The sequence below is a fragment of the Panthera tigris genome, chromosome D2 (assembly GCF_018350195.1).
Source record: "Panthera tigris isolate Pti1 chromosome D2, P.tigris_Pti1_mat1.1, whole genome shotgun sequence".
In the NCBI taxonomy this organism is placed as follows: Eukaryota; Metazoa; Chordata; class Mammalia; order Carnivora; family Felidae; genus Panthera; species Panthera tigris.
Window position 1 is genome coordinate 61628209 of NC_056670.1, and position 20438 is coordinate 61648646.

The following is a 20438-nucleotide window of genomic DNA, read 5'->3' on the forward strand; positions in this document are numbered from 1 at the left end:
TCTGGACGCCTCGCGCCCGCTTTCATTAAGCGCCTGGGGCCACGCGGGGCCCGGAGAGCACAGCCCCCGCCCAGCTGGCGGCCGCCCCCGGCAGGCACTTCTGAGAGGAGAAGAGAAGGGAGCAAGGACCGAGGGAGGGGCGACGTACTTCCTGAACCGCCTGCACACCCTGGGTCGCGAGCTGGGCCTGCCCTGCGCCGCGATGTCCGGAGGGTCAGCCAGGAGCCTAGCGAAGGGTGAGGCCGGCCGGCCGCGGGAGGAGGGGGGAATCTCGGCCACCCCCTGCCGCGTGTCCGGTGTGGCTGTTCCGGAGCCACCTAGGGGGTCCCCCGCACGCGGGGATCGGGCCGGGGCCGCAGCGCGCGGGACCTCTCCGCGGCCTGGCCCGGGGGTGGCGGGAGGATGGGAGTCCCGGCCGCTCTCGGGGCCGTGACCACTGCCGCGTCTCCCCCGCAGGAAGCGCGCCCCCGGGGCCGGTCCCCCAGGGCCTGATCCGCGTCTACAGCATGAGGTTCTGCCCGTTCGCCCAGAGGACGCTCCTGGTCCTGAAGGCCAAGGGAATTGGGTGAGGACCCAGGCAGGGGCCGTTCCCCCAGCCGCCCGGGAACCAGCTGCTGCGGGGCGGCCGGGGGGGAACCTCGGATTGGGCCCCAGGGCTTCCTTTCCTGCAAAATAGACTATTCTCAGACTTTTGGGGGACAGAGCAAATTATGAACCCACTTCCCAGGGTGAGAGGTAGGGGGAATGCCACAGATTACACCAGTCTAGGACTCCCCATTTAGATCAACCTAACCACTTTATGGATTAGAAAAGCTGAGGCTCTGGTAAAGCTGGTGATACGGGAGATCACTTGACAGCAGCGCTTTTGGGTCTGGTAGATCCCTGATTCTTGGTCCACTGCCCTTTTGCTTTCACCCCACTTCTACATTCATGTCTGATATCTAATACTGTTTGCTGTTATTCTGAGTATATAGTCCCTTCCCTAATAGTTGGTAATTTACCCCAGGACAGAGTCCAGGCCTTGACCGTCCTGGCAGAGTGCTGAGTTAATTGTACTGGACATATTCTTATAGGTTGGGTTGTTGGTTGAGTCAAAGTGTCTATGCCTAAAAATTTAGTCTTTTGCGAAGCCTCTTTGAAATTAGCATGGTTTTTTTGACCAATGGGTTATGCATAGAGAGTATGCGATAGTCAGTTGGCTCCTGATACCAAATATCCATTGGAATCCCCTCCCTTCCAATGATCTTTGGAATTTGTTGAGCAGACATTAGATACCTGTGGTGTGGAAGTTTAAAACATAGCCCCCATTCTTAAGAAATTTTCCATCTTGGGGCGCCTGGGTGGCTCAGTCGGTTAAGCATCTGACTTCGGCTCAGGTCATGATCTCGCGGTCTGTGGGTTCAAGCCCCGCATCAGGCTCTGTGCTGACTGCTCAGAGCCTGGAGCCTGTTTCAGATTCTGTGTCTCCCTCTCTCTCTGACCCTCCCCCGTTCATGCTCTGTCTCTCTCTGTCTCAAAAATAAATAAACGTTAAAAAAAAAAAATTAAAAAAAAAAAAAAAGAAATTTTCCATCCATGTGCTTAAGGTTTATAAACTAATTTTAGTTTTCTAGGGGGAGAATTAGGCAGACAATAATTTTACCTAAAAGAATGTAAGATGCATTCTTTTTCTGAAGGAAAAAAGTTTCTTCTTTTAATTGTTTCTTTAATGTTTATTTTTGAGAGAGACAGACAGTGTGTGAGCAGGGGAGGGGCAGAGAGAGAGGGAGACACAGAATCTGAAGCAGGCTCCAGGCTCTGAGCTGTCAGCACAGAGCCCGATGTGGGGCTTGAACTGACAAATGGTGAGATCATGACCTGAGCTGAAGTGGGATGCCTAACCAACTGAGCCATCCAGGCGCCCCAAAAATATTTTTGAATTAGCCATCACTTCACTAAAATTTGCATCTTATTTGGATGAAATTGATTCTGAACACATAGCAAAATGCTCAACATTCAATAACATCTATCCCAAACTTTGTATTTTATCCTAATCTTATTCAAATTGGATTGAAAAAAGATGTATCTTATGCTTATGTAATTGGAAAGTATAGGGGCTCCTGGGTGGCTCAGTCGGTCAAGTGTCCGACTTCAGCTCTGGTCATGATTCGCAGTCAGTGAGTTCAATTCCCGCATCAGGCTCTGTGCCTGGATCCTGTTTTGGATCCTGTGTCTCCCTCTCTCTCTCTGCCCCTCCCCACTCACACTCTGTCTCTCAAAAATTAATAAACATTAAAAATAAAGATAAAAGGATAGGAGCAAGCACAGCTGGCTTGGGAGGCATAAAATCCTGGTTAATGTGCCCCGCTGGAACACTAGGTTGAAAACAACCTACCTTATTTACTGGGACAGTTTTCCAAAGGAAAACTGGACTGATTTTACCCAAATAGTGTGTGTATGGGGGTGAAGAATGGTAACAGGAAACAACAGAGGTCTTCTACATTCTGAATCAGTTTTCAGTTTCACACCCAGAAGACTTTTATTGGACAGGTGCTACATTTTCACATGGTATAACCTGACAAAGCGTGGTTTTCTCTAAAAAGTGCATCTTCCAACTCATGGCAGGTGTGTTGACTTGTTAGCTCATAATGTCAGGTTGACAAATCCAAGTGTGTTCTAAGTGTGTTCTTTATCACAAAAAAACCCCCCATTTTGTTGTTGTTGTTGTTGTTGTTGTTGTTGTTGTTGTTGGTATAAAACAACTTTTGTTTCATGGTATAAAAATTTCAGAAGTGTTGATAATTCCTTGGCAGGGAGCTGGCCTTGTATTTCTTTCCATGGCTTGTATCTGAGTTCCAGTAATCTGTCTGCACACAAACCTCTTGATACACAAATTCTAGGGTTCATTGTAGCCATTTCTGTTTCCATGGGGGATTACATATTTAAATCCTCAAACTAAATACTATTCTAACTTCTGAGGTGGATGGGGAAGTAGGAAACAAAAGGTGTTGGTGTGTTATTATTTTTGAGTAACTAACCTGTTCTGTTGAATGATTACTCAGATTTAACAATTATATGAAGCTTTCCTTTCTTTTATTTCCTCTACAATCTCTCAGGCAAGAAACAAGTTAGATCTAATTACAGTCTGAATATAGCTTGGATTTCATTTGTTTTCCTCCTTTTGGGTTTGCTTAGCGTAGCTTACTCACGTAACATTAAAAAAAAAAAACAACAATGCATGGACATTTAATCTGAAACTTGGTTTTGTGGGTGGATTTTTTGCATTCCTTAATATTTTTTTTTAAAAATGAGGACCTTTCTACTCAATTTAGCAAGAGGAATTGAATTTTATCATGTTGATTCTCTTATAGTAGGTAATGGATACAATTCAATTATGTACCTCCTATAATTTGCAATGATACCTTATACCCCAAAGTGGATTATCTTATTGACAATCTTGAAGCATTTTCCACTTATTCATTCATTCAATAAATATTTACTGAGTACCCTATCTGAAACCACTTTTATTTTCACAGCATTTAAATCTGTTTAAAATTTTACTCACTTACATGTTTGTTTATTAATATGAACTAGATACACAAAATCCCCGCTTTCAAGGAGCTTACATTCTAGGGAGGTGACATAATAAACAGGTAAATAAGTGAGCAAAGTAATTTCAGATACATGTCATCAGGAAAACAAGATGATCATGTTAATAGAGGCTCTCAGCAGCTTCAGAGAGGGTGGTCAGGGAGGGCCTCTTGGAATGGTGTTTGACCTGAGAAGACAGGCAGAGAAGGCAGAGGAACAATAAATGTTAATGTTCTAAGGTGAGAACATGTTTGGCAAATTCAAGGAATATAAAAAAGGCCAGTGTGCCCAGATTGTAATGACCAGAGGGAAAGTTATAGGAAACAGGTGTGACAAGTAAGAACAGGCCAGATCACATGCCACAGAGGGGCTTAGAGTTTATGCTCATTGCAATGAGGAGCAATCAAGGGGTTGCAAGCAGGAGGGTGGCCTGATTCAATTTACTTGTGTGTGGAAAATGGACTGTAGGGAGGGCACAGTGGAAGCAGTGGCCAGTGGGAGACTACTATAGTGGTCCAGCTGGCAGATGATGTTTTGTACCAGATGGTAGCAGTATAGCTGAAAAGTGGATATGATTTGAGGTCTAGCCGACAGGTCTTGATGATCCATCCATTTATTTGACTGGAGGCAGAGGGAGCAAGGGAGAAGGAATCAAGACTGATTTGATTCCTAAATTTGGGGTCCAATCAGCTAAGTGGATGGTAGGGCTGGTAAGGATCTACTCAGAAGTACCAAAAAAAAAAAAAAAAAAGAAAGAAAGAAAGAAAGAAAGAAAGAAAGAAAGAAAGAAAGAAAGAAAGAAAAAGTTCCACTCTCTTGATTGTCTTTTGTGTGTCTTTCAGGCATGAAATCATCAACATCAACCTGAAAAATAAACCTGAGTGGTTCTTTACGAAGAATCCCTTTGGTCTGGTGCCAGTTCTGGAAAACAGTCAGGGTCAACTGATCTATGAATCTGCCATTACTTGTGAGTACCTGGATGAAGCATATCCAGGGAAGAAGCTGTTGCCCGATGACCCCTATGAGAAAGCTTGCCAAAAGATGGTCTTTGAGTTATTTTCTAAGGTGTGTGTATAAGAAATCTCAGCTCTTATTTGAACAAACTTTGTTGTTTAAGCTAAATCGGTGTTGTCATTTATGACTCAGGAATGTGGGAAAGGAAAAGAAAGCAGTGCTCTTATCTGCTCTGACATGTCCTGCAAGTCCTTTCACCATCCAGTTCCTGTTTGCCTCTCCAATGTTAGCCCTCCTTACTCTTTGGACACTGTATTCCAGCCGCTGAATATTTAGCTTTCCCAGACTTGCCACCTCCTCCTTAAATCTTCCCCCTTCTCACTTTGCCTGGTTATCTCCAAGTTCTTGTTCATGTATCTGCTCAGGTTCTGCTGCCTTCCAGAAGCTTGTCCGCGCTGGCTTAGTGCCCAGCTGTGTTCCCACATGTGCTAACTTCTCTGGGCCAGTGACTGCCTGCCTTCTTGCCTGTGTGTTGCACCAGGGCTGTGAGCTCCTTGAAGGTGAAGCTGTGTTCCCATCACTGTTGGCTCACTGCCTAGGTCTGTGACCAACTCTGCCTCTTCCTAGTTGTGTGACTCTGAGAAAGTTACTCATTTACTTCTGTGCCTCAGCTCATCGCTTGTAAAAGGAGTATAATAACTGCTCCTTTCTTGCAGATAAAAATCAGTTTATATAAAACACCTAGAGCAGAGTCTGACACATGGTAAATACTGTGTTAGCTCTTGTGGTTCTAGCCACAGTGTCTAGCAGCGGGCATCTACTGTGTGTTGGCAGTAGTTCTTAGCTGAGTAAATGACATTCTTGTAGAAGAACTATTTTAATCAGCATCAAGGTTGTAGATAGTTCAAACAATTGATATTAACAAAGAAATGCCCAATAGTAGACAACAGGTATAGCTATGTCAAGTTATCTCTATACCCCTGTTATTCATCAGAATATATGTCGGCATATCTCGTCTTCTTTAAATGGTTAAAGAAATACCTAGAAGGTGGAACTTACAGAGAGAATGTATTATGTAAGGAGACATTGCAAAGGGAAGCCAATGGGGAAGGAAGAGGGAGTTGTCTGGCTTAGCAGAAGGAGAGGGAAATAGCAGATAGCTGCTGTCAAAAGTGATAGACAGGGAACATGGCAATTAGAAGAAAGGTGTTGGAGAATTCAAAAAAAAAAAAAAAAAGTAACAAGAGATTCATTGTAGAGGCATCTGATTGGCTCAGTTGGTAGAGCATGAGACTCGACCTCAGGGTTGTGAGTTCAAGCGCCATGAGACTCGACCTCAGGGTTGTGAGTTCAAGCGCCATGTTGGGTGTAGAGATTACTTTAAAAAAAAAAAAGATTCATTGTATTGTCTCGAAAGAAAATAAGCTAAAAGCTGGAGATGTTCACCATTACTTCCCAGCTCACATTCAGGGAAAAGGTGGCCTTAGGTACCATATGCCCCCTCCCTCCTGGCCACAGCTCTCAGCAAACCAGAAATGCCCCCACCTGTACCTGCAGCCAATCATCTTCTTTCCTGAGAACTTGAAACTGAGACACAGAGATTAACAGTAAAGGTATTGAAGCTTTAGAGATGTGTGTGTGTGTATAAATGTGTGTGTGTGTATATGTGTGTGTGTGTGTGTGTGTGTGTGTGTTTATATAATTGGAGGCTTAACAAACCAAAGGCATGTAAAAAATACATTTTTTAAGGAAGCAGAAATTAAGAGCATTGCAAAGGGACTTGATATCTTGATATATAGGAAACCATATGGAGCAGACATTTAAGGCAAGGCAGGGATAGATAAAGCAGGCATGCCCAGATGGAACTGCGTGCAGAAGTGCTGCCAGCAAACTTTCAGTTCCAAAGAGGGCAAGCTGTACCGATAGGGACAGGATATCAGGACATTCTCCTGGATTTTTACAAGCACCTTTTGATAAACTGAGACGAGTGGACTTCAAGCTCTCGCAGTGAGAAAACACACAAATGCCTCCAGCAGGAGCCCTACAGCATCTGGCACTACGCCTGTGAGTCTTCAGGTAGTCAGCCCCTTCGAACACCCTTCTCATGTCCTCCCCGAGGTGGAAAGCAGAAAAATTCTCTTCCCCAGCTCCCTTTGCAGCTGGGGCCAATGCCTGGGACCTAGGCTCTTCCTGTCAGAAACACACATGGTGGAGCTGGGCTCAGAAATGAGCCATGTGGCGCTTGCTTCAGCAGCGCGTGTATGAAAATTGGAACCATCCATCCCCTGCACCAGGATGACATGCAAATTTGCGAAGCGTTCCATATTTTTAAAAAAGGCATGGTGGGGGGGCGCCGTCAGGTAAGCCTCCAACTTGGGCTCAGGTCATGATCTCACAGTTCAGGAGTTCAAGCCCCCCAACAGGCTCTGTGCTGAGAGCTCAGGGCCTGGAGCCTGCTTTGGATTCTGTGTCTCCGTCTCTGCCTCTATCTCTGGCTCTCTCTCAAAAATAAACATTAAAGAAAAAAATTTTTTTAAAGGTAAAAAAAGATGAGAAATGAGCAATGTGGGGAGACAGGCTTGGGGCAGGGCACTGATTCTGCTGGTGGGAGTGGCAGGGGAGGGGGTGGGAGGGTGGCGCAGAGCCCCAGGCTTTCGGGAGCAGTGGCGGTTGCAAGATTAAATTCCGGGCTTTAGTTACCTCCGAGTCCCACTTCTGGCAAAGGTACAAACCGCAGCACCTAGTGCTCAGCTCACTGGCAGCAGTGGGTGCTTCCCATGAGGTCAGCTCGGAGCATGATTTTGGAATGTTCCAGCTTAGTTCTCAGCCTTTTTTTTTTTTTTTTTTTCAGCCTCTCAATAATTCAATGGGCCACTCAATACTTTTTAAAAGGTATTTTTGGCTCAAACTCGCCAAAGTGGGTTCTACTATTTGCAACTTATAAAATCCTGAGCAAACAGCACCTTTCACCGCAAAATTGTTTCTAAGATTGATACCTGACCTCTGTGAACACAGGAATGGGTGCACCTTTCAAGTTTCTCAAACACCCTGAACTGGGACTCTGAGGGTTCAGTGAGGGGGCCGGTACAGTTAGCCTCACACTGACAGTAAGAAATTACTCTGTCTAGGTTCCCCCTTTGGTAACAAGCTTCATTAGAAGACAAAATAACGAAGACGGCTCTGGCCTAAAAGAAGAATTGCGTAAAGAATTCAGCAAGTTAGAGGAGGTAATCTCTTCTCCTAGCTTTTATCAGAGTAAATGATACACTGTTCCTGCCCTCTTCTTTCTTTCTATTCCCGTTTCCCAAATCACTTTGTGACAGTTAGTAATAACATCAATTAAGGAATTTTAGGTTACAACAGATTGCTATAAGCAGGTGCATTTAAGATAGAAATCAACACACCTAAAAATATTTTGTCATGGCTTGCTTTTAAAACAATTTGTTGCACTGATGTTAACAAGGGGGAGAAATGCACTGATATTTCCACAATTTGTCACCTGTTTTCATTTTTCCATGCCTGTTTCTAGTCCTCATCCATATATTAAAACAAAAAAACAACAAAAAGAAAGGAAGAAAGAAAGGAAGGTTAACATAACTGTAATCAGGGCATAGATATTATTCTGTGTTTTTTCCACTTAATAATACGTAATAAACATTTCCCACCACAGAGTTTGCCATGAATCGTAAAGAAACTTGGAGAAGCCTGGCTGAGTTTTTACCTCCCTTGGGGCAAAGCTGCCATTTGGGCCTTTAGATCAAGTCTTTCTCTTGGTCTTGAAACATACCATTTCCTTGCTCAGCCTTGGGTTTTTACTAGACATAGTTCCTGTCTTGTATGGGAATGTATCCTATATTTTGTCAGTTTGAAGTTTGCTGTAGACTTTCTTCACAACTTTTTTTCATTAAGAAAAATGTTTCTAGTCTGTAAAAAACAAAAAGTAAAAAACAAAAAGTCATGCATTAGTGTTAGACTTTACTGAATGTTTTGTCTATATATATTACATCTATTGATATGTTCATAGAATTTTTTACCTTTAATCTGATAAATATGGTGTTATTGACAGATTTTTCTGGTGTTAAACCATCCTAGCATTACTTGTTTTCAATGGATTTTTCTATATACTATAGAACTAGTGAATACTTAAAGGTGTTGTATATTAATGAGATTGAGCTATTATTTTGTTTTCATAGTGTCCTTATTTTTTATATCAAGGATATTCTAACCTGATAAAATGAGTTGGGTTACTTTCCCTGTATTTCTAATCTCAGAAACCATTTGATAGGGTTTGGCTGTTTCTGCTTTTACTAACTAGCCCAGGAGTTCAGTAGCTCAATGCATTTATTTTCAGTCTTTCTTGATTGTTTAATGCATTAATGACTAACACACTACTTCTAAACATCGTAGCTGCATCCAGTATGTTTTACTGTGAAGGACTTTCATTGTTCAGTTCTAATTTTTTTTTTTTTTTTTGCTGTTGCCATGATTTTCTCATTGCCTACCAATTACTGATCATGTACTTGTAAGTTTCCTAAACTACATCTTTTGCTGTTTTCTAATTTAATTACATTATGGTCAGAGAATGCACGTGGGATGTTGTTTCTTTGAAGATTAAGACTTTTGTGTTTGGCAACCTGGTAAAGCCCATGTTTTTAAATGCTTAAATTAAAATATGTAAGATTAACTCTACTGTGGTTTATTTCATAATGGAAATACCTGATAACTGTGGGGTTAGTGGAGTTGGGAGAAGGTATGTACTTTTTTCTCATCTAAGTTCAGACTCCAGATTAAGAACTCATGCTTCAAAGTGAGTAGTATCATTTCCATGCTTTAGGTTGCTGAGAGGGTTATTTCCTTCTGACTTAAACTGTCATACTAAATTTTATTTATGCAGAATATAATAACCAGACACTATAGTTTAAGGACAGACCCAGTTAACATCAATTCATTGTACAATTCTGAGTGCCTAATAACTACAAGGTACTCTGCTGGAAAGTATGGGAGGTAGAAAGTAAGACATTGTCTATACTCTTCAGATATTTAGTTTGGTAGTAGATGGTTGATATATGCCATCAATCTATAATGCAGACTGTTATATGGGCCCTGAGGAAAATTGCAGAAGTTTTAGAAACGGTAAGTTGGTTTATTAGGCAGATAATATTCTCAGTTTCTTTACTTTGGCAAAACCATTAATACCAAGGCATGTTCTTGAATTTCAGGAACATACGACTTGTTTTGGCTTTCAAATAATTTTGACATCAGTTTAATAGTTAATCCAGGGGCGCCTGGGTGGCTCAGTCGGTTGAGCATCCGACTTAAGCTCAGGTCATGATCTCACAGTTTGTGGAGCCCCGCATCAGGCTCTGTGCTGACCGCTTGCTCAGAGCCTGGAGCCTGCTTCCGATTCTGTGTCTCCTTCTCTCTCTGCCCCTCCCCTGCTCATGCTTTGTCTCACTGTTTCTCAAAAATAAATAAATGTAAAAAAAAAAAAAAAAAAAAAAACCTTTAAAAAAATAGTTAATCCAGTTATTTCCAGCATATTTTAGGTAAAATTTTAATTGAAGTATTACATGCAGAGAAGTACCCAAAGCATCAGTACAGCTTGATGAATTTTTACAAAGTAAACATAGTCATGGAATTAGCACCCATAACAAGAAACAGTATTAGTTTTGGCTGTTTTTGCTCTTTATACATATGGAATCCTATGATATGTACTCTTCGGGGTCTGGCTTCTTTCATACATTAGGTTTGTGAGATTCATCTATGTTGTGTATAGTTCATTCCTGTTCTTTGTATAGTGTTTCAACCTATGACTACAGCAGTTTGTTTATCCGTTTTACTACTGATGGACAGTGAACAGTTCTATCTTGGGGCTATTACAAATAGTGCTGCAATTAACATTCTCGTATCTATCTTTTGGTGAACGAATGTTCACATTTCCAAAGAGGAGAATCACGGGGTTGGAGTGTATGAACATTCAGGCAGCTTTAGTACATACTGTGAAAACATGGTTGTGCCAGTTTGTGCTCCTGCCAGCAGTGGCTCCGCATGCTTGCTAACTTTGTCTTGTTCATTTTAGCCATTCTGATGGATGTGTGGTAGTATTACATTCTGGCCCTAATTTGCATTTCCCTGATGACTAATGCAGTTGAATTATCTTTTCAAATGGTTTTTGGCCATAGAGATATCCTCTTTTATGAAGTTCAAGTCTGGCCCAAATTTCTAATGAGTTGTTTGCCTTTTTTTCTTATTGATTCCCCAGGGGTGTTGGATTTCTCTCTATATTCTGAATGCCAGTCCTGTTGGGTGTGTGTATTACAAACATCTTGTAGTCTGTGGCTTGTTTTATTTTTCTCTACTTTCCAGTTTATTTTGTTGATTGTTTGCTTCATCCCAAACCAGGAGATTCTAAAGTTCAAACAAAAAGCCAACTTGAATATGTCGGCATAAAAGCTACTTCTCTCACTTCCTCTACTTACCTGGTCTTCACAATATCTGATGATGAATCTTACGAAAGGCACACTTAAGCAGTACTCTCATGCTGTTTAACATTCAGGTTCTGACCAATAAGAAGACAACCTTCTTTGGTGGCAATTCTCTTTCTATGATTGATTACCTCATCTGGCCCTGGTTTGAACGGCTCGAAGTTCTGGAGTTAAATGAGTAAGACATTTGAGTATTTTGTACATAATTTAGGATAATGATGACTGGCATATTATATGTTGACCTTTTTTCCTGAACAAAAATGAAACTGTTTTATACAACTGGTATGAATGGGCACAAGCAGACAGGAGGAGAGTCTTGGACTATCCAGGGCATATACTCACCCCCCTTCTCCATTCCTGGAGTGTGCGGTACAGGGGTGGGCAGAGAGTACTGCAACATGTAACAAAATGTTTTAAAAATAATTTACTCCTTCCCTTCTGGCTAAAAATCCGTAAGTAAGTGCATTTTTATAAGCTTTATCATGTGGGATTGTATGACCAATGCTCCTTCCCATTTTCCAGCAGGATCCCTACACTAGTTTCCAAACTCCATGTTTTGAAGTTAGGCAGCCACCTTGGCTTACTCCCAATTCTTAGAGCTATTCTGGGTTACTTTTAGTCAGTCTGGCTATAGATAATAACTATATAACATCCATGGCTGTCTTTCATGTTCTCATTTTAACAAAGTTATCAGTCTGCCTGGATGCATTCTTGTGCTGAGCAAGTCACTTGACTCTAGGATTCCTCTTCCACAAAACAAAGACCTCTAAAATATCTTCCAAATCTAATATTCTGATTATGTGCATTGTAAAGAAATATTTTAAAAGATTAGAGGAAAACAAAAGGAAACTGTAGACTGATAATGGTACAGGAGACTTTGCAATGCCTTCCTAGTTCATCTAGCTCACACGTTCATTCTTTTCCCTTCCCACAGGTGTGTAGATCACACTCCAAAACTTAAGCTCTGGATGGCAGCCATGAGGGAAGATCCTGCAGTGTCCTCCCTCCTCATTGAGGCGAAGGCCTTTCGAGGTTTCTTAGATCTCTACTTGCAGAACAGCCCTGAGGCCTGTGATTATGGGCTCTGATGGGGGCAGGAGTCAGCCATGAAGAGATGTCTGATATTTCCCTTCACGAATACGAGTAAAACATGCTTTCATTTCACCAAATGCTCTCATGTCTCATTGGATCACCTTCTCTGATTTAACATCGTGGCTTAAGGCCCTTGAGGCCTTCCTACAGAAATGTAAGCTCACATGCTTCTAAGGGTTTTATCATAGTTTCTGCTGAAAATCTCTAAATCATCTCTGGTGAGAACTGGACTTCAATCTAGATTTCTTCCTGCCCATAGGACATTTCCACTTGGATACTCTGTTGTTTCAACAGCTGCCTTCTCAAGTTTTCAATTCCTCATTCTTTTCTTTCCATCAACTTAATTTCACTACCTTTTTTATTCCCATTGTCACCACTTAAGACCAGACTGATAACACCTCAAAGTTAGGTGACTAAGTGTCCTCCTATTTGGTTTCCCCGTCTTCAATCTCAATGCCCTTCAAATTCTTCGTACCAACTCCCATGCTGGGCACATGGCAGGTATCCCATAAATGTAACTAAATACTGTGAAGGGGCGCCTGGGTGGCTCAGTCAGTTAAGCTTCTGACTTCAGCTCAAGTCACTGTCTCAGGAGTTCAAGCCCTGAGTTGGGCTCTGTGCTGACAGCTCAGAGCCTGGAGCCTGCTTTGGATTCTGTGTCTCCCTCTCTCTCTGCCCTACCCCCTTCCAAAGATAAACATTAAAAAAAAAATTTTTTTTTTAAATAATGCGGAGACCACATCTATCAATTCCGATGTAAGTCTGGATGAGTAATTCAGAAATATTAATGCTATCTTCCATAGCCCACCGAGCTTCTATTTAATTTTTATCATCACATTACTTCCATTAGAAGAAGGTAGGTCAGGGGCACCTGGGTGCCTCTGTTGGTTAAGGGTCGAACTTGGGCTCAGGTCATGATCTCTCTGCTCTTGAATGCAAGCCCCGCTTCAGGCTCTGTGCTGACAGCTCAGAGCATGGAGCCTGCTTCAGATTCTGTGTCTCCCTCTCTCTCTGCCCCTCCCCTGCTCATGCTCTGTGTCTCTCTGCCTCTCAAAAATGAACAAATGTTAAAAAAATAAAAATTTAAAGAAATAAAAAAAAAAGGTCAAAGAGCATCATTTCATTCTACAGATGGTTTTACTAAGATCCCGAGGCTAAATGAGTCCTTAAGATGCTGGCAGAAAGATCGAGAACACAGCCAACACACTGTGAATATCAGTGAGCTGTCGACCCACCCCATTACAGTCTGGTTTCCGGTACATATTCTTAAACGTAAGAGCGCATAACAATCACCTAAGGCTCACCGCTGGATTTCCGATTCGGTGGGTCCAGGGTGGGCTGCAAAGTCCACATTTGAAATGAGCTCTCCCCCACCCCCACCCCCGCCCCATGGTGATGCAGGCGATCCGAGGACCGCACCCTGAGAGGCCGTGAGAACCGACTGACTTCACAAAAGGCCTCTTGCCGCAAACCCTCGGCCGCCACCCACGCCCAAGCTCCGGGTGGACTCATTTCTGCCGCCGTCCGCCTGCCCCACCCTCCAGGCCCCGGTCGGCTGCGGGCACACTTCAGTCGGATGTAGACCTGGGCGCTGAGCTGCCATTGCCAGCCACGACCTGGCTTCTACTTTTGCCAGCTACGACACGGCGAGCACTCGCGACTTCGGTATCCAGGAGCCTGTAACGCGGCCGCCCATTGGCTCAGCTCCGCACTGCTTGGCCATAGGGCTTTCAAAGGCTTTAAAGATTGGCTGGAGTTCCAGGCGCCGCGGCCAGTCGGCGGGTAGGATCGCGTTCTAAGGGGCGGGTTCCGCCTGGGCCCCGCCTCCCTCCGCTGCCACTGCCAGCTGCGGCTGGCTCCGCTCTACTTCCGATTCTGTCCGCCGGGCGCGCGTGGGTCACTCCGGTGTGTCTTTCTCTTGTTACCTCCACCGGGTGGGTCTGTCCGGTCTGTGGTGCATTGGAAGGGAGAGAGGTTTGAGGTCAATAATGGATTTTGGATTTTTCACGAATTTCGGGTTTGCCTAACACTTTTAAAAGGAAAACCCAACGACTTATCTTCATCAAAGTTTCATCAAAGATTTTAACATCAAGAAAAGCACAAGCTCTATAATTTAAAGAACAGGTCTTTAAAGCGAATCCCTTTAACTTAAAGAAAAAAAAACCTCATTAAATTATTCTTATTTTTCTGATTTGGCTGGAGTAGGTAAAGACGACCGAAGATCAGGAATTCTCAGGCTTGCATTCGGCACCACTAGGTTAGCTACATTACAGGGCATTGGCTGCAGGCAAATTTGGTCCCCGCGAAAGTCTTCACGTTGTGAGGATTTATGGGACTCCCCTGCTACGTTCAACTACTAATAAAAATAATAGCTAATGTTGAATGCTTGCTAGGTATTAAATGTCTCTTAACCAGTATCTGAATTAATCCTCCCCAAGCTACAGAATGTGTTGGTACTATTGGCTCCCTCTATGGGAGGGGGAACATTGGGGCATAGAAAGTTGTGTGTTTCCCAAGGTCACCAAGCTAGTAAATGCTAAAGAGGTGATTTAAATCCAGCCTGAACTCCTACAGTCATTCAGAGCATTCTTGAGATAAGATCATACATTTGCTTCTGCCCCAGTCTCTATTCACTAGCATTTAGAGGCTGAGCCAGGAGAGGATAGTATCCACCTTTTGGACACGCCACTATTATGTCTGGGATTTAACAGGAAGTGTTGATGTTCCTTTTTCAAGTTTAGTGTGTTTTGTTAAGTTTTACAAATATTTGACTTTGGCTAATTTCAGGATCTTGAAAATCTGCCTTTGCTCTTTCAAATGATAACATATTAAAATGTTTAATTTTTTTTTTCTTTGATCCCCCAAGCTGTAAGGAGAAATAGGAATAGGAAAGTGGAATCCAGTACTTAGGAAGAAAGTCTCCTTTAACGCAGGATTCCATAGTGGGATGATGAAGTTCTTCCTCTGGTAACTTTAGTAATCTTATTTGATGTGTCCCAGATTGGTGTGTGTGTGTGTGTGTGTGTGTGTGTGTGTGTGTGTGTAGTTCAGGAGGGCATTGGGATTAAAATAAAGTGGTGGAAAGTTACATACTTTCAGTTATAGGTAAGTCCTGGGGATGTAATGTACAACAAGATGACTATATGTAACACTGCTGTATGGTATATTTGAAAGTTGCTAAGAAAATAGATCCTAAAAGATCTCGTGGGGAGAATTTTTTTTTTTTTAACTGTATGAGGAGATGGATGTTAACTAAACTCATTGAGGTAATCATTATACAATTTATATAAGCCATTATACTTTGTATCTTAGACTCATACAGAGCTGTATGTCAATTATGTCTCAATAAAACTGAAACAAAAAAGTCCCAAAGGCATTAGAACACAGGATTCCCTATGAGCCCAACTTGCTGGAAACAGTCCTGAGTTTAGGCCTATTTGAAAATAGAGAATTTCCCCTTACTTATCTCATTCTTTGAACTTGGCGAACAAGTTTTGAACACCCGGTAAGATAATTTTTCACGTAAATTAGGCTTCTGAAATGTCCTCCAGTTTCTGCCACTGTCAGAGATTGGTGTAACAACAAAAAAAAAAGTTTTTTAACTGAAAAATGCAAACTCTGCTTTCTCTCCGTTTCTCAAAACAGAGACGTGTGTAGTTAAAGAAATTATTTCTCTGGTGGCATTCTTTTCCTAGAAGGCTTGAATAATTATCACTCATGACTGAAGTTCTCTACAGTTTCAAAACTGATCCGGTTCTGTTTCAGGTAGCTAGAAATGATTTAGAGTAGGTTTCATATAGCCCTATTACTATTTCTTGCTTGAGTGAATCAGTATAATAGTGGTATAAACATGATATGATAACATAAGAAGAACGTTTGCAAAGAGGATTTCAAAGAGGTACATATTGGTTCTTAGAAAGGAAGTAGGGATAAGCTTAAAGGTCATAATTAAAATCTTTCTAGGGAAACCATAGCATTCAGTGGTAAGATTAAGAACCACACTACTGAAATGTAGCCTGCAGCCTGCAACCCATTCAACTGGCATTAAATTGGTAGCTGGTGAAATAAGTATTTTGAGTTGAATTTTAATTCTAATGTGCTTGGCAAAGCAGAATTGTGGTACATTTCATCTTTATAGATACAAAATTGGAGTGCACTATGCTATTAGACATGTGTTCTTATTCACTAATATTAGTCATTAATTTCCAAACACACTGAGCTCTTACTATACTGAGGATGTGCACGATTTCATTCAATATTCAAAACCTATCAAGTAGCTACGATTAGTGTTCTTTTTTTACAGATGATGAAGATGAAGGTCCAAGAGGTTAGATACCTTGCCCAAGAGCCAAAGCCAGGGTTTATTTATTTATTTTTTTTATTTATTTTTTTTTTATTTATTTTTTATTTTTTAATATATGAAATTTACTGTCAAATTGGTTTCCATACAACACCCAGTGCTCATCCCAAAAGGTGCCCTCCTCAATACCCATCACCCACCCTGCCCTCCCTCCCACCCCCCATCAACCCTCAGTTTGTTCTCAGTTTTTAACAGTCTCTAATGCTTTGGCTCTCTCCCACTCTAACCTCTTTTTTTTTTTTTTTTTTTTTTCCTTCCCCTCCCCCATGGGTTTCTGTTATGTTTCTCAGGATCCACATAAGAGTGAAACCATATGGTATCTGTCTTTCTCTGTATGGACAAAGCCAGGGTTTAAATATAGTGCCAAGTAAGAATCTTGACAATATATTACTTCTTTTCGGAGAAAGAAATGTTTCCATCATTCTATCTTTTCTAACTTCACCAACTACACTCCCATTTTAGAATGTGGCTTCCAACACACAGGTATACTTTTAATAAATAATATCTTCCAACTCTTAGAGTTGATTTTCCTGATGAGTGGGGATGAGGAGAAAAAAGTTGGAAATACATTCTCTTCTGGCATAGTAATAAGATGATTCAGGAACCTTTTACTTTGCTAATGGAATTCCCAATTTGTCTATTGTTAATTCAGTCATTGTCAGTATAGAGCAGGGATGGGCAAACTAAGGCCAACAGGTCAAATCCAGTCCAGTGCTGGTTTTTAATGTTTATTTGTTCTTGAGAGAGAGAGAGAGAGGGAGACCCAGAATCAGAAGTAGGTTCCAGGCTTCTGTCAGCACAGAGCCGGAGGCGGGGCTCGAACCCACAAACCATGAGATCATGACCTGAGCCAAAGTCGAAGACTTAACTGACTAAAACAGCCAGGTGCCCCTCCACTGCTGGATTTTTTACAGTCCAAGACCTAAGAATGTTTTTTACATTTTTACTTCTTTTTTTTTTTTTTTAAGTTTATTCATTTATTTTGAGGGAGAGAGAGAGCACAAGCAGGGGACGGTCAGAGAGACAGAGAGGCAGAGGGAGAGAGAATCCCAAGCAGGCTCCGTGCTGTCTGCCCGGAGCCCAATGCAGGGTTCCATCTCATGAACCATGAGATCATGACCTGAGCCCAAACCAAGAGTGAATGCTTAACCAACTGAGTGACCCAGGCACCCTGGTTTTTACATTTGTAAATGTTGAAAAAAAAATCAAGAGAATAATCATAATTTGTGCCACATGAAAACTATATGAAATTCACCAAAAGTGAGCCCTAATGAAAACTGTGGGCTTTGGGCAATGATGTGTCAATGCAGGGTCATCGATTATAAAACTGTACCTCTGATGGGGGATGTTGATGGTGGAGGAGTCTGTGTATGTGTAGGGGTAGTGAGTATATGGGAAATCGTATCTTCTCAATTTTGTTGTGAATCGAAAACTACTCTAAAAATAAAATCGTTAAAGTATATATAAAATTTAAATTCAGCATTCACAAACAATGTTTTATTGAAACACAGCCACACCCATTCATTTGTATATTATTTCTGGCTGTTTTCACCCTAAAATGTAGAGAGTAGTTGAGACAAGCTGGCTAGAAGAGCCTAAAGTATTTATTATCTCAACTTTTATAGAAAAGTTTGCCCAACTCTGGGATAGAATAAGATTCTGGTTGGATTGCTGCCCCAGGAGTTGAACTTCCAGGCTTCAGAATCCTCCCTCCACCTCTTATTAGTTGTGAGGCTTTTGACAAGTGACTTCACCTTGCTAGCATCAGCTTGGTCGTCTTTTAAACTAAAATTATAGAATTCTTATAGGACTATTTTAAGGATTAAATGATTGAATACACATAAAGCACCAAATATGTGTTAGTAATAATTTCACATTCTTCTTATGCCCGCCCCCCCCCCCTTTAAAATCTGGATATATTTTCTTCCAACTCTTTGAATCTGCTTTTCTTATGTGAGGATACATTGGTCTGCCGAGGAGTCACTTCCTTGTCTACCAAGAAGCTCTCACATGATATGGCTATATTCATTGCTTTCATCTTACCATCCAATTTGTTCTTTCCCCAACCGCCCTTTAAAAAAATATTTTAGTAATCTCTACACCCAGGGTCGGGCTCAAACTCACAACCCCCAGATCAAGAGTCGCACACTCTACCAAGTGAACCAGCCAGGCGCTCCACTAATTTGTTGTTCTTGGTCAAAATTAGCTCCAGAATAGTAGTTATCCTATTACTTTATCCGTCTTCCAAAATGCAAAATTGTTAGCATGGCAAGTCAGTTTACCTTTTGCAATACCAGATGTCCTACTGACATATTTTCTTTTCAGAGAACACTTATTCAAACATTTTTGCCACTCTCCAATTCTTATAAAGCGACAACTACTCAAAACCACATGAATTCACTCTGAATGACTTAGCAAAAAATGTAACCGAGTCACTATCCTGAAGATTTTTAAAGATTCTTATTCAGTAGAAAAAAAAAACAAACCTATTAACCAATGATTTCTGGATAGATTGGAATTCCAAAGGCCAAAAGATACCCATTCATAAGTTACATAATTAGGTTCTGTCATTTTAATAAAGGTATTTAAATTTAGTGGACATCTGAGCAGCTGTTAAGTGTTATATCTCACACATAATTAATACTTATAAGGATGGACTTAACATTCCTACCCTCTTAACCAACTTTAGAGGCCAAGACAATAAAGTCAGGCTTTGAACTTTTAAAGTTCTTCAACCCCACTCACTGGTCACGTTGGGCAAGTAATTTCATTTTTCCGAGGCTCTTTTCTGTTTTGCAAGATAGGAATAATACTAGCTGCCTAACTGAGTAGTCATGGGAATCAAACAAGGTAGTCAATGGAAATCAGTTGGTGTGAGTGAGACAGATCATGCTTTTCTTTCCTTCTTTACCTGTCAATCTTATACAATCCATTGACAAGCAATTCCCATTTCAACCAAGTCCTGTAAAATTAAAGGAATTATTTTACCACCTGCTAAATTTCATGATCTCAGCCGATCAGGGTCAGAACAAAGACCAGCTACCTCCATTATGTAAGGTAGACGGAAGAGCTATCCAAGTGGTCCCTGTATTGCTGGGTTGTTGGCCATGTTTTCCTTGGCAATTCGAGTTTTCTCTGAAATGAGTGCTGGGAGTGGTAAGAATTTACAAATTTGTCTTTGCCTCTAGGTAAAGAATGTTCCTATTCCTTACTAGTTTTCTGTAGCTGGGATAAAATGTCACAAATAGGGCCAGAATAAAGGTGAAGCAAGTGAGGGGCCTCGATTCGCTAAAAATTTAAGGAGGCACTCACTCTCTGGGTCACGCAAGATTTCAACACTAACAAGTTTTCATCCTTATCTGCTATATCCGGAGGAAGTCTGGCTTCACTTAAAACAAACAAATCTTATTCATTATAGGGAGGTTGTGTCCAGTTGTCTTAGAGATGCAGGAGGGAGGGTTTAGGATGGGAAAGAAAACGTATCATTACCCTGGTCAAGTTTTACTAAACTCCCTTGAAATACAAGCTGGAGTTTAAATGCCCAATCTTCAGGGACTTTGGATCTGGAGGAGAGACCCACCCTGAATGCTCTCCCACGTGTTCAAGGCAAGGGGTTCTTTTCAGGGTTCTCTTGCTCACTCTGACTTTTGGGCTTCCAGATCTGGGCAGATGTCTCTCTTGGTTAAGTTGTCCTAGCTCCCCTCCCAGATCACTTCCCTTCTGTCCCCTCGCCGCCTCCCCTTCAACCCCGACCTCAGTCACTCAAAAATTGAATTTGGGGCTAGGAGGGGCAGGCTGGAGCGAAGCTGTCCCTAGAGCCTGCGGCCACGGCGAGGGTAACACGCCGCGCAGACGCCGGGAGACCATGGAGGATGCGACCAGGACCTTGGGGAAAGGTGAGCCCCCTCGACAGCTGTCTCCGGACTGGGGCTCCGCGTGGCTGGGGATGTTGGCTCTGGGAGATGGGGCTGTCGGGC

General features: G+C 42.0%; 2 protein-coding genes, 1 long non-coding RNA gene and 1 pseudogene across 12 annotated transcripts in view; 3 read left to right on the forward strand and 1 right to left on the reverse strand.

Annotated features, from left to right (window-relative positions):
• On the forward strand, window positions 1-12171 carry GSTO1 (glutathione S-transferase omega 1). The gene is made up of 6 exons (XM_007080311.3): window positions 1-236; window positions 457-565; window positions 4413-4635; window positions 7653-7751; window positions 11081-11187; window positions 11944-12171. The coding sequence occupies exons 1-6, from the start codon at window positions 203-205 to the stop codon at window positions 12095-12097; spliced, it is 726 nt and encodes a 241-aa protein (XP_007080373.1). The 5' UTR covers window positions 1-202; the 3' UTR covers window positions 12098-12171.
• On the forward strand, window positions 6763-6854 carry LOC122232233 (annotated as a pseudogene).
• LOC122232092 lies at window positions 8108-13611 on the reverse strand. 4 transcript variants are annotated; one of them, XR_006209445.1, is made up of 4 exons: window positions 13521-13611; window positions 13406-13439; window positions 11004-11173; window positions 8108-8448 (listed from the first exon to the last, which is right to left on the reverse strand). It is a non-coding gene; the product is annotated as an uncharacterized LOC122232092 (long non-coding RNA). The 4 variants fall into 4 exon arrangements; XR_006209444.1 differs by having other exon boundaries at window positions 13395-13439; XR_006209443.1 differs by lacking the exon at window positions 13521-13611 and having other exon boundaries at window positions 13406-13501.
• The window catches only part of GSTO2 (glutathione S-transferase omega 2), a 25292-nt gene continuing 18440 nt past the window's right edge, over window positions 13587-20438 (forward strand). The window contains exons 1-3 of one of the 7 annotated variants that reach the window (XM_042961166.1): window positions 13587-13883; window positions 14968-15068; window positions 20247-20357. In XM_042961166.1, the coding sequence (XP_042817100.1) occupies window positions 20327-20357 (31 nt within the window). In that variant the 5' untranslated portion in view covers window positions 13587-13883; window positions 14968-15068; window positions 20247-20326. Of the gene's footprint in view, window positions 13884-13911; window positions 14007-14967; window positions 15069-16810; window positions 16829-20246; window positions 20358-20438 lie in introns of those variants that run through there. The other 6 variants (XM_042961167.1, XM_042961165.1, XM_042961170.1 and 3 more) reach the window with 6 other exon arrangements.

Excerpts from the sequence above, each read along its gene's own strand:
- GSTO1 (XM_007080311.3), top strand. The coding sequence starts at position 203 with ATGTCCGGAGGGTCAGCCAGGAGCCTAGCGAAGG. Across the intron at positions 566-4,412 it reads CTGAAGGCCAAGGGAATTGG|GCATGAAATCATCAACATCA; the intron begins GTGAGGACCCAG and ends TGTGTCTTTCAG. Across the intron at positions 7,752-11,080 it reads AATTCAGCAAGTTAGAGGAG|GTTCTGACCAATAAGAAGAC; the intron begins GTAATCTCTTCT and ends TTTAACATTCAG.